This window comes from Brassica napus, chromosome A9, assembly GCF_020379485.1.
Source record: "Brassica napus cultivar Da-Ae chromosome A9, Da-Ae, whole genome shotgun sequence".
In the NCBI taxonomy this organism is placed as follows: Eukaryota; Viridiplantae; Streptophyta; class Magnoliopsida; order Brassicales; family Brassicaceae; genus Brassica; species Brassica napus.
Genome location: NC_063442.1, coordinates 36,359,971 through 36,372,705, shown reverse-complemented (window position 1 = coordinate 36,372,705; position 12,735 = coordinate 36,359,971). Strand labels below are relative to the sequence as shown.

General features: G+C 35.0%; 4 protein-coding genes across 4 annotated transcripts; 3 read left to right on the top strand and 1 right to left on the bottom strand.

The window, feature by feature from the left end:
- Positions 1–11: 11 nt before the first annotated feature.
- On the bottom strand, positions 12–1,681 carry LOC125578477 (MATH domain and coiled-coil domain-containing protein At3g58370-like). Its single transcript, XM_048741251.1, has 4 exons — positions 1,572–1,681; positions 1,321–1,478; positions 987–1,249; positions 12–895 (listed from the first exon to the last, which is right to left on the bottom strand). The coding sequence occupies exons 1-4, from the start codon at positions 1,679–1,681 to the stop codon at positions 512–514; spliced, it is 915 nt and encodes a 304-aa protein (XP_048597208.1). The 3' UTR covers positions 12–511.
- A 1,592-nt stretch (positions 1,682–3,273) lies between these two features.
- Positions 3,274–4,719, top strand: LOC125578476 (MATH domain and coiled-coil domain-containing protein At3g58340-like). The gene is made up of 4 exons (XM_048741249.1): positions 3,274–3,484; positions 3,581–3,741; positions 3,885–4,126; positions 4,228–4,719. The coding sequence occupies exons 1-4, from the start codon at positions 3,378–3,380 to the stop codon at positions 4,474–4,476; spliced, it is 759 nt and encodes a 252-aa protein (XP_048597206.1). The 5' UTR covers positions 3,274–3,377; the 3' UTR covers positions 4,477–4,719.
- Positions 4,720–5,857: 1,138 nt separating this feature from the next.
- Positions 5,858–6,598, top strand: LOC125578203 (MATH domain and coiled-coil domain-containing protein At3g58370-like). The gene is made up of 2 exons (XM_048740544.1): positions 5,858–6,085; positions 6,194–6,598. Exons 1-2 carry the CDS (start codon positions 5,858–5,860, stop codon positions 6,596–6,598), a joined length of 633 nt encoding a protein of 210 aa, XP_048596501.1.
- A 2,415-nt stretch (positions 6,599–9,013) lies between these two features.
- On the top strand, positions 9,014–9,796 carry LOC106363585 (glutathione S-transferase T3-like). Its single transcript, XM_013803304.2, has one exon. It carries the CDS (start codon positions 9,014–9,016, stop codon positions 9,794–9,796), a length of 783 nt encoding a protein of 260 aa, XP_013658758.2.
- Positions 9,797–12,735: the final 2,939 nt, after the last annotated feature.

Here is a 12,735-nt window from a genome sequence, read left to right as displayed (position 1 = left end):
ATTCTTCACTAAAATGTAACATATGTTAAACGGCATTGCCTAGAGGATACATGATTCCTCAATACGACACAGGACAACATTATCCAACATCAGAGCATAAGCCCAAGTTCTCTGCTTATCATTGTAATTATTCTTGTAATTAGGCAACGCCACATATTGTTTCAGACAACTTCCTCGAACTAGAATACATATTGAAGAAGATGCATGCTCTGGGTGTCTCTCAAACAAACGGCTCGCAATTCCAGTTTTCCAGAAAAGTATTTATCAAATTCACCACACCCTGTTCAGACATAGAGCAATTACTTTATCGTCAAGTAACCTAGCTAAAACCATTTATCCACTAAAAAACAAGTGTAATCCATTACAAAAACTCCGGTAATAAGATTCTTTTATCTTAAAAGCGTTCAAAGAAAGAGTAGGAGACGATCATTTCAGAGTCAAGACACGTTCCAGCTTACCAAGTAAAGAAAAATAGCAAACTACAAGTTAGTTTATGGCAAGTCTTGAAACATCAAACAACATCACTGAACGAGAGAGCAACATTCTGCATCTTCACAAGATCTTCCAGGTCTGAGCATTTCTTAGTGAGATTCTGCAACTCTTCCTCCATGCGTTGCAGCTGAGCCTTGCCAGTGTACATCTTCTTCTTCTTTTCCTTTACCTCCTCTAGCTTCTTCTCCAACCAATCCACTTTGAATCCAACCTGCGATAAGTATAGAACTGCAGCCGACGCTTCAGACAAATCATCATCAGAGAGGTTCTCAGGTAACTGGCAGAGTGTTTCAATTAGTTCAAGGAGAACATTCATGTATGTCGACTTCAGATGCTGATTATTTGAACGGACTTTTGATGCAAAGTCTGGGTGTTTTTCAAATATACACCTCACATATGCTACCTGCCAGTGAATCAAAAATATATAGAAAAAAAAACATGTCATTATAAGTTTTTGGAGAACATGAATCTTGGTTTTGTCTTAATTATCTTACTTGTGATGTAGAGACTTGAAAGCCATTGACGTCAACGGTTTTGTTTCCCGTACCATAACCATTCATCTTAATTCTTTTCATAAGTTGGACCGACTCTTGAGATCCCTCTGCTTCACCGATAACTTGAAGGACATGTACCTCAGCAACAATCTTGAGCTCATCATTCACAAGAAACCCACCGTCCTTGGAATGAAGTTTGGCAAGTGGAAGAAACTTGGTAAAACCAAAAGAGGGAGTCTTCTGATTATACCAATCGGTTGCTTCTGTAAAAAAAATCATGAAGGATTTTTCACCGAATTACTTTGAGTGGTAATTTTGTAATATAGTGTTGTACCTCGTAGTATGGAGGACTTGTCTGAAAATTGATTTACTAGTTTGAGTGAAAACTTTGCGTTCCTTGTCCATCCAAGTGGCAATGATTCATGGTCGGCTACTCCAAGATACAGAGACAAGCTATCAACTTTAGATCCCTTTGGATAAGCAATAAGACACCTTACAGTAAAAAAAAACGAATTAGGACCTAAACAAATCTTTATTACATGGACAGAAAATAACACTAGAAAAATTAAAAAAAAATTCTCGTACCATTTGCATCCACCAATCAAAAATTCATCAGAGTAGATCTTCCGAGATTGCAGAGAGGAGAAATCCTTAATCACCCAAGTGAACTTGTTATCATCAGCTTCACTCACCATTGCAGCTAGGGGTGGGCGTTCGGGTACCCGTTCGGGTTCGGATCGGGTATTTCGGATTTTCGGGTATTTCGGTATAGAGGTGTAGAACCCGTTCGGGTATTTCTGTACTTCGGGTCGGGTTCGGGTATTTTTAGTTCGGTTTCGGTTATTTCGGATCGGGTTCGGATATTTAGATTTTGAAAAAAAAAATTAAAATTTTCATTTTTCAAATTTCTTGTATTTAAATATATAACTTTCACTTAACTATTTTTTGTATTTTTAATAGATTGAATGGTTATTAGATTTGGACATAACATTTTCAAACTAAAAAGACATTAATTTGGTTATTGTTTTTAAATTTTGGATGTAACTTTTTGTTAATTGTTGAAATAAAAAGTTTGACATGTATTTTAAGTGCATAGCAAATCATCTTCTACGTAATTGTATGTATATCATATGAATTTAAAGTATGTGTAGTATCAATATAAATATTTTATATAAAATGAAAGATGTAAATTAAAAATATAAGGTTAATTATACATATGTTCGGTTATCTTCGGATATCCATTCGGGTTCGGATATTACCCGTTCGGGTTCGGATATCCAATCTCTCCTAATTTAATACCCGTTCGGATATTTTGCTACTTCGGTTCGGATTTCGGTTCGGGTTTTTCGGATCGGGTTCGGGTGCCACTTCGGATTTCGGGTAAAGTGCCCACCCCTAATTGCAGCAGACAGACTCCAGAGTGAAGGAAAAGGAGAGAACTTTAAGTGAAGAACATGAATTTAACTTTCGAGCTTGAGGTTTAACATTGCTCTTGCTACTTGTATTTATACAACAACAACTGAGCTAAAACCCTTAACAGCGATACAGGTGTCGTAATCCAAAGGGTGTTGCCTTACTCTGCTTTCATTTGATGAGGGTTTTTTTGTCGTCTTTTTGAAGAAGAACGTTGAAGCCAGATGGGCCTTGTTGAACATTTGGGCTTGATGTTACTCTGGCCAATTATTGTTGTTGATTCTTACAAAAATTCGCTCATTAGTGGAATCATTTTCTTGATTGGTCTTTGTCAGTATTCAAGAAGTTCTTGATATTCCATTGCATTCATTTACTTGTCACGGTCTTTGTGTGTTGTGTCAGTGGTTTAGAACTGGATAAGATTTGGAAGAGAAAAATTGATGCAAATTAAGTATTTGCTTCAAGTCAAAGATGATTCACAACTATTCATGTTATTGTAAGTTTTTGGAAATGTATGCATCTTCTTAATACATCTTTGTCTTTTTAAGTACTCCCTTTCCTTCTCCCCTTAATACAGACTAACCTGTGGCGCGTGGGATACAAGTCAAGTATCAAAGTTCATTGATCTTGTCCTTCCAGAGAAAACTGAGATTGAGTATGAAGAAAAGAATCAGGGGTAGAAGAAACTAAGCTTGATGATTAAGTATTCTCTTTAATATTCATATGGAGGACCCTTTTCTTAACTCATAATTATGTGGAGTATCAAGTCATGATGGCCTAAGGCTCTTCCCATCTGCTCACGTAACATGCATGAGGCTCCTACAATTTCTTTGTATATCTATTTGTTACAAGAAGATACTCTACGAAAAAAGACAAGTCTACCTCGCTGAACCTGTAAGGTAAGCATATTCTCTATTTCCAAGTATTTATACTCTTGTTTCTCTTCTTCTCCCTGTACCAGAAGTTAGATTCTCATCAATGGAGAATCCTAACAAGAAAAAGTTTGCTTGGTTGATAAAGAACTTCTCCTCTTTGCCATCTGACAAGCTTTATTCTGCACCAGTCCTGATCAGTGGCTTCTATTGGTAAAGCTACAAGTCTTTGTTTAATTTGGATACACTTGAAGTCAATCATTCATACTTCATTTTGTATGATTATTGTTTTTGGTTTTCTTGTGACAGGGATCTTTTCACCTATCCCAAGGGATACAAAGGTGGTGATTCGTTGGTTGTGTCTCTCGCTGTTACTGATGGTCAATCATTGCCTTCTGGATGGGCAAGATACGTTAAGTTTCGCCTTACTATAGTAAATCATCTTTCTCATGAACTCTCCATACACAGAGGTGAATCTTTACTAGCATCTGCTCACTAGTTGATCCATGTTGGTCAAAAGAGTCCTTGTCAGTGTCTGTATGTCACAGGACTGCATAGTTCACGCAGTGCTATAACTGTTGTTGGTTAACTAACGGAGTGAAACATTGTACAGAGACAAGTATTTGGTTTGATCAGAAAGCTCCAGGATGGGGCTTATCAGGAATGCTCCCCTTCGCCAAACTCCATGACAAAGATGGTGGCTTCCTAGTGAACGATGAACTAAAGATCGTTGCTGAATTAGAGGCTCTTGAAGTTATTGGCACGTTAGATGAGTCTAAAGATTTGCTTGACAAGACTTCATCATCAGTAAATGAAAGAATAGATGTTAATGGGTTTCAGGTTCTTCCATCACAGGTAAGAAACTAAAGAGTGGTGCAAATCAGTGAAAGGAAAATTTACTCTCTAAAATTTACTCTCTCAGACACTTTGTGACTTCTATTTTTTTTAACTGGCAGGTGGAATCTGTGAGAGGGATATTTGAAAGGCATCCAGACCTAGCAGAAAAGTTCCGTGCAAAGAACCAACATCTTAGGACAGCATGCATGAACTTCTTGCTCAGTCTTAGCGAGATGTTGCACAAATCACTTCAGGAGCTCTCTAATGAAGACCTGGTGGAAGCAGACGTTGCACTGACATACTTGAAAAATGCAGGGTTTAAGGTGGGTTGGCTTGAGAAGAGTCTGGACCAACTCAAAAGAACATAAGGAGACGGGTTTCTCAGTACAAGAATCTACTCCATATATTGTGTTTGTAATATGAAAATTAAGTAACAAGAAAAAACACAAGTATCTGCCACTAAATAAAGTAATAAACTGTTATACCCAGTGGCGGAGCCAGCTAGACTTATATTTATAAACATATAACAGATGGGTCAATAACTAAAAATTGTAATATTTTCTTAGTTATTAACTTCAAAATACACGTAAAATTTTCTTTTTTTTCAACAATCTACATGGGTCATTTGACACCTCCTCACAACAAGCTACTGGTTATACCTACATAAGATTTTATATTTTTATTCATGCACCCTGGTGAATCGGATGTATCGAGAAACTATTAATTATTTACACTACTAGTAATAGTTACTCGTGCGTCGTATTAACTTGAATGCACCAATAGTATATCTAGCTTTTTACTAGTATTATCTTGCATGCACCAATAGTTATTTTAGTTCATGTTTCCAAAGCAATGCTCAGACGATTCGCTTTCCTCCTCGACGTAATAAAAACGATTTGCATTCCTCTCTCTCTATCTCTTCTTCATGTTTTAAAGTAGTAGTATTGTAGTGTAAGCGTTTACTGACTGCGTCTATCTTTCTTGAATCCTCCTCTGCAGTGTAATCACTTCACCTTTCCAACCTTAGTTCTCTGGTGTATTGGAACATACGGTTTCACTTCATGTGTGTTGGTTCGATCTTGTATCGCTTCACTGTTGTGTTTTTTTAGAGTCCATATATCGTGAATTATAGGTTTTTATGTGTTTTCTTTGATAACTGTTTGTGAACTTTGTTGAGTGACATACCTTTCATGTTTTGGTAGTGTGCTTTAGACTCTGGAGCCTCTCTTTAATGGTGAATAAAGCTGATGATAACAAGTTCACTTGGGTGATTAAGGATTTCTCCTCTCTGCAATCTTTTGAAATCTGCTCTGATGAATTTTTGATTGGTGGCTACAAATGGTACAAGAGTAAATTGTTTGCTAATGTTGTTTAGGTGCTATCCTCCACAGATTCGCTAATTCTTTTGTTCGTTTTTTTCACTGTAGGCGTCTTTTTGCTTATCCAAAAGGAATTGAAACTGACTACTTGTCGCTGTATCTGGGAGTAGAAACTTTTGAATACTTGCCCCTTAGATGGAGAAGACACGCAAAATTTTCACTCCAAGTAGTAAATCCAATTTATGAACAATCCCCTATACTGCGAGGTACGCTATTAGCTCATGGTTTGAACTTTGAACAATCATATTCTTCAAGTTTAATGTGTTGTGAAATGTTTTTTTAACTAGATGAGTTCTATGTTTCTTGATTTTACAGAAGTAAAGGAGTGGCGGTTTAATCAACAGGTTCCCTTCTTTGGACTTCTATAAAAATGCTTCCACTTGTAATTGTTGATTCCAAAGATGGTGGGTTTCTTGTGAATGATGAGCTCAAGATTGTTGCGGAGGTAGATGTTCTTCAAGTTACCGTAGCATCTGATGCATCAGAGCGATCTCAAGAGGCAGCATATTATGTTACGGGATCTAGTGATTTGCAAAAGGAAACTCGAGTGGGAAACGAAACCGTTGATGTCAACGGGTTTCAAGTCTCTACATCACAAGTAAGCTAATTAAGACTAGTTCTCAACTCTTTTCTTGCGGGACAAAACCAAGATTCATGTCTCCAAAACTTAATGACATGGATTTTTTATATTTTGTTGCACTTGTAGGTAGCATCTGTGAGGTGTATATTTGAAAATCACCCAGACTTTGCATCAAAAGTCCTTTCAAATAATCAGCATCTGAAGTCGACATACATGAATGTTCTCCTTGGACTAATTGAAACACTATGCCAGTTGCCTGAGAAGCTCTCTGATGTTGATTTGTCTGAAGCATCGGCTGCAGTTGTATACTTAACGCAGGTTGGCTTTAAAATGGATTGGTTGGAAAAGAAGCTCCAGGAATTAAAGGAAAAGAAGAAGATGATGAACACTGGCAAGGCTCAGCTGCAACACATGGAGGAAGAGTTTAAAATACTCAACAAGAAATGCTTAGACCTGAAAGATCTTCTGGACAAGCAGAATGAAGATTTGTCTGCCGCCAATGTTGCTTTCTCGTTCGATGATGTTGTTTGATGTTTCAATAGTTGTCAGAAACTTGTAGTTTGTTTTGTTTTTACTTGGTATGCTGGTGTTTTGGTCGTGTCTTGACTCTGAAATTATCGTCTTCTACTCTTCTATGAACTCTTTTAAGATAATAGAATATTATGTCCGGAGTTTTTGTAGTACCTTGGTTTTCGGTGGTAAATGGTTTTAGCTAGGTTACTTGAAGATAAAGTTATTGCTTGGCAAGCACTTGGAGATTTTGTATGGTGTTCTCGTATGTATATTCTCGTTTACAATCTAGGTTCTGTGATGTTCTTTGAATGAAGAAGTCGTCACAAGTAACTACTGTGAAGACAAAGCTCTACATTTTATAATTTTTGTGGTTGAAAGGACTCTCTAGGTTCCTGGATTGCAATGTGTTTCTTTCTTGATGAAGAATGTCGGAAAAGAGCATAGTCACTTCCAAACACGTAGCTTGACGTGTCACGCCATCAATAGTAATTCATACTCCCTCCGTTTTTTATTATAAGTCGTTTTAGAGAAATTTTTTTGTTCCAAATTATATATCGTTTTCGGTTTTCTAAGTAAAATTTATTAATAATTAATGTTGTATGACCAATGGTAATATATCTTATATTTTTCTATTGGTTGAATTGTGGTTAGGTAAATAATTAATGATGTTTTTGTTTAGAAAATATAAGAAATTAATGGTTTTCTTAATCTACGTGCATAGCTGTAGAACGACTTATATTAAAAAACGGAGGGAGTATGTTATTAGAGCATGTACAACAGGGGTTTTTTATAAATCCTAAAGTACAAATCCTTCACTATTAAGCATATAATATTAATATTAAACTCACATAACTTAAGGATCAATCCTTTCCTAAGGATTATTTTGCGTGAATCCTTGTTGACGTGGCACTTGTTTTTTGTCTATCGCGTGCAGGGTTTCCCGTGTTCGTGTCATTTGAAGTGGAGAGGAGAAAAAAAAAGTTTGTCTCTCCGATTGGCGATTCGCTCTCTCCGGGTAAGATTTTTGAATCGACGGGTTGTTATGTTCTTCTCCTCTGATTCTTTGGATTTACATAGGGTTTCATGTGTTTCTCTTCGCAAGTTAGGTTACGGAATTGGAGATTAGGGTTTTCAATCGAATCGGGTTTCATCACGTTTTGAATTTCAATCAATTTCGGGTATCTTTCGTTTGTAATAAAGGTTTCAAATCGATAGAGGTATCATTCGATAGGAGTTTAATAGGGCTTTGAATCAGATTAAATATCGTGAGTCTTGTGTTTAAAAATGATTTGTGTTTCAATCGATTTGGGGTATCTTTCCTTTGAAAAGGTTTCAAATCGAGTCTCCTGTCGGAGTATTGGGTTTGATTAATCATTTTGACTGATTCTTTGAAATGTGTTGATGTTTGGTTATATTTTTTGTATTAACGAGTGTGGTTATCTTCTTTCAGGTTTAAAAGACATGGGACGATATAGCTACAGCCAACCCAGTTCATCAGACGAGTATGATATAGACATTACTTCGCTTCTTGAAGCAGAATGTCAAATCTACGCGGATGAAGCTGAGAGTAGGCAGACTATAGTTGAGCCGGTTGCGTACGTTCCTCAACCTGAGTGTGATGATGGAATTCCCAAGACCTGCTACTGTGGTGCTGAGCCTGTCGTTGCAATAGCTTGCACAAGGAAAGATCAAGGGAGAAGGTACTTCACCTGTGCCAATGCGGATGATGGAGACTGCCATATATGGAAATGGTGGGATGTGGCCGTCATGGAGGAGTTTGGTGACCATCAGAGACAACTTAGGGAGCTTAAGGCCCAAGCTGAGTCGAGTGATGAGAAGCTGGTAAAGGTTGAGAAGACAGTGGGTGAGTTGGCTAAGAGGAAAACCGGAATCACAAATGGCCTTCCAGTGGTTGTTTGTGCGATGGTTAGTCTCTTCTTTGTACTATGTGTGCTGGTCTCGTTCAAGTGGGTTAGTTTCTTCCCTTATGCTTATTTTTTCTTGTTTATTTTACTTTAAAACTTATGACTCTTTTATCTCATTTCTGTTCAGGAGGAGCTTCAGAGGATGATAAGGAGACTCTTTTAGCTCATGTCTGCACTTTAGAAGGTAATGTACAAACAACTTCCAACTCTTTTACGTAATGCTTGTGTTTTGTTCCGTAGTTAAGTTGTTTTTATAAATATGTTTAAACTCGAAATGAAACCTAAAATATTTTAAAGTCTAAAACTCAGATTTGATTGGTGATAAATGCAACTTAATTGCGCGCTACCTTCCTAACTCCTCTGAGTTGATAGGGTTAAATGTATAGCAATTGCTTTCTACCTTCCTAACTCCTTTGAATTGATTGCTAGTAAATGTAAGTTAGCTAGAAAATCCCCTACTTAAGTCTCTGTGATGCTAAAATATAGTGACACAGAGCATTGCATAACCATGGATACCACCTCTGGTTTTGTTAATCTACTCAATAACCAATCGGTTGTTGACCTTGAGTCACCCGAAGTGGATACCACCCCTAGTTCTGATCAGTCTGCGGTGAAGGAGAGGAGGAAGTGGACTATGAAGGATGATAAAATCCTGATAGGAGCATGGCTTAACACAAGTAAAGACCCTGTGGTGAGCAACGAGCAAAAAGGTGGAGCTTTCTGGAAGAGGATCCAAGACTACTACAACTCAAGCCCACAGCTCGTTGGGACAATACCTAGAGAGCTTGGTCAGTGCAAGCAGAGGTGGGCTAGGATCAACGATCTTGTCTGCAAGTTTGTTGGAAGTTATGAAGCGGCTTTGAGGGAGCAGCGTAGTGGTCAAAACGATGATGATGTGATGAAAGCAGCCCTTGATATCTTCTATAATGACTACTCCATCAAGTTCAACTTGGAACATGCGTGGAGGGAGTTGAGACATGACAGGAAATGGTGCTCCACCAATCTCTCTAAGGACACTGTGAAGGAAAAGAGAAAACAAACGGTGGAGGTTGATGGAGAAGACGATGTGGGAGTAGCCGAGCGTAGACCTATGGGTGTGAAGGCTAGTAAAGCGGCTTGTAAGAAGAAGAAGAGTGGTAGAGAAGAGGAGTTGGAAAAGATACAGGGAATTTTGGACACGAAACACAAAATATCTAAAGAGAAAGTTCTTGCGCGTTTACTAGCCAAAAATGATCCTCTCTCTGAGATGAAAACTTCTTTAAAACTGAAATTGATGTCTGAGATGTTCTGATGTTTAGTAGAGTAGTTTAAGGTATTAAACTTGTTTTGAGATGTTGTTTGTTGTGATTGGTAATATACTTTGCTAACTCTTACTTTATTTGATGTTGCAGGGTCAAGTTCACGGGTGCATGAAGTGTAGTGAAAGTCACGGGTGAAGGTGTTTTGTTGTTTTCCCAAGTCACGGGTTGTATTATGTTTGCATGAAGTCACGGATGTTGTGTTTCATGTCTCGGCTTATATATATCTCTTGTACTCTCTTTATTCCAAGCACTTGTAATCTCTTTTATTCGAACTTGTAATCTCTTCGGCGAATTTGAAACTCCAAACTAGTAACCACTTATTGTAACTCCAGACAAGTAAGCACCTATTGTAACTCTTGTTTTTGTGTTTTGTTCTTCTTACGTGTTGTTATTAAGTTGATGCTATTTCTTCATCTGATGCTTCCGATTAATTATAAGACTAAGATCATCTTGTTGATGTTATTATAATGGACACGAAAGATAGTATTATAATGCATCCTCTTTCTCTGTTATTGATGTGTTAGACAATTGATGTTTAGTACGCACTCAGTACGATACAACGGAATTTGAAGAAGGAGATGTACCTAGCAGTTCACGGGTGCATAAGCCTCGTGATACAGACCTCCCTCCAAGCGTCACTGAAATTCGTGCCAATCGGGTTCGGGTCCGAGAGCAAGAAACACATTACTAATTGAAGAATGATTTGATCGAAAATATTTGGAACAAATTTGGTGATGAAAACTAATAATTGTTGTATTTCAAATTTAATCATGGAATAAATAAATTTTTCAATTTAATAAATTAATATTTCAATTTAACATGTTTGATTCTTTTCAAAAAAATAAAAATATTTTCAAATTTATAATTTTTATATTCTTAAGGATTCCTAATGAATAACACCACTGGACATACTTCTTTGATTAGAATCCTTAACTATTTAGAAAAAAAAAATTTAATATAATATAGCTAAGGATTCCAATGGTGAGTACACCATTGGAGATGCTCTTAGCTCATGTTCGTTCGACATGCATGCATCTTCTTTATTATTAGTACTAGGTAATAACTTGCGCATTGTACGGGATGTGATTATTAATTTTGTTATTTTTAATAAAAATACATTAAATTTGTTTAATCTTTAAATCTGTTTAATTTGGTTATTGGTTTGGTTTTAAGTTTTTTTTGTTTTTTAATATTCATTTTAATTTATTCGGTTAAAATGTTTGATTTTTTAGTTTTTTTTTTACGGTAAAAACCAAAAATTAATATTATTTATTTATTTCCATGTTATGAATTTTAGATAGTTGTCACGTCGAACCAATAGTTTCATATTATAGTTTTTAAACAGATAATAGTTTAAGAAAAAGAGAAGAAAATTATTAAGACAAATCATTTCACTACAATTTGGTCGGTAGTGAAAGACTCATTAAAAAAAATATTTCAACTTTCAAAAAAATGAGATACTTCAATTGTGGTGAATACTTAGTTACAAGGTGCTTACATCAAGGTTCACATATATGTATATGTAAAAATTATATAAAAATAACTGACAAATATATAAATATATTGTTAATTAATATTAAATAATATTTGTGTTCAAAATAATACATGGAAGATAAAATTAAAATTAATTAAAAATAAAAAAAGGCCTTAACATTAGTCAGTTTTTTCATATAAATAAAATAAAATTGTATCTGTAAATAAGGATAGGCACAAATCAAATATCTAGGTATTTGGAAGCTTTCGTGTCGATTCGATCTTTAGCCACCTAGATATTCGATGACTCGGATATCCGAAATGTTTTAGAATTTTAAAGAATATCCGATTTGATCTGTAAATAAAATAAAATTTTAAAAATAACTGAAATTTTAAATAATAACATTTTATTACAAAAATAAAACATTATTTAACTTTTTAAATTCTAGTACCTAATATAATAAATTTAATTCATAAAAAATATTGCAACACTGATATAAAGTATAATATATATAACATATATACATAATTCTGTATATATATGTATATATATGCATATAACAGATCAAATTAGATATTTGTTCCTAAAAATATTGATATTTGTGATTTGCTTCTTTTTTGGATATTATATTTTAGTATTTGATTTGTTTCGTAGAGTTACGGATATCTAGATTTTTTGGTTCAAATCAAAACGGATAACGAATCGAATCAAAATTTATGAAAGTTTTGCTCAACTTTATCCGTAAACAATAAAAATAAATATATATATAGTTTGGCTTTTGATTCGTTATCTATTTTTATTCGAACAAAAAAATCTAGAGTTTTATTGAAATTATGTATGTGAGTTTTATATTAAAAAAACCGCGAAGTACATAGTGTGAACACATTTATGGATATAGTGTGAACGTGTTAGCATACTTATTATCAAATCATTGTGAGGCTACGAGGTGTCTAATATAATGTGAATGCATTTATTACAATATTTCTCTTTTAATATATAATGGATTTTCACAATATTAAAAAAATATCAATTTTTGATTATTTAATGTATTATTTATTGTAATTAAACTACCGATAGAATTTTAATAAACAGAACTTTTTTAAGTTTACAATTTACTATTAAATAATGTATTGAAACGATTTTTTTCCAAAATGTATCTTTCCAAAACAGAGACATTTTTCGAAATAGAGGTAGTATTTCAGTTACATAAACAAAGATCTTTTTTAGGAGTCGGCGTTTGGGTACCCATTCGGGTTCGGTTTGGGTCTATTCAAATTTGAATTTTCAGGGTTAAAGATTTTTGTTCCATTCGGGTATTTATAAATTTAAATTCAATATATACTTCAAATTTCTCAAAATTTAAAAACAAAATTATATATTGCATATAACTTTGAATAACAAATGCTAAAATACTTAAATTTAACATAAATTGGTGTGGCTTGAACATTAATTGGA

Excerpts from the sequence above, each read along its gene's own strand:
- LOC125578477 (XM_048741251.1), bottom strand. The coding sequence starts at position 1,681 with ATGGTGAGTGAAGCTGATGATAACAAGTTCACTTGGGTGATTAAGGAT. Across the intron at positions 1,479-1,571 it reads TTGATTGGTGGATGCAAATG|GTGTCTTATTGCTTATCCAA; the intron begins GTACGAGAATTT and ends TTTTACTGTAAG. Across the intron at positions 1,250-1,320 it reads CAAGTCCTCCATACTACGAG|AAGCAACCGATTGGTATAAT; the intron begins GTACAACACTAT and ends TTTTTTTTACAG.
- LOC125578476 (XM_048741249.1), top strand. The coding sequence starts at position 3,378 with ATGGAGAATCCTAACAAGAAAAAGTTTGCTTGGTTGATAAAGAACTTC. Across the intron at positions 3,742-3,884 it reads TGAACTCTCCATACACAGAG|AGACAAGTATTTGGTTTGAT; the intron begins GTGAATCTTTAC and ends AACATTGTACAG. Across the intron at positions 4,127-4,227 it reads TTCAGGTTCTTCCATCACAG|GTGGAATCTGTGAGAGGGAT; the intron begins GTAAGAAACTAA and ends TTTAACTGGCAG.
- LOC125578203 (XM_048740544.1), top strand. The coding sequence starts at position 5,858 with ATGCTTCCACTTGTAATTGTTGATTCCAAAGATGGTGGGTTTCTTGTG. Across the intron at positions 6,086-6,193 it reads TTCAAGTCTCTACATCACAA|GTAGCATCTGTGAGGTGTAT; the intron begins GTAAGCTAATTA and ends TTGCACTTGTAG.
- LOC106363585 (XM_013803304.2), top strand. The coding sequence starts at position 9,014 with ATGGATACCACCTCTGGTTTTGTTAATCTACTCAATAACCAATCGGTT.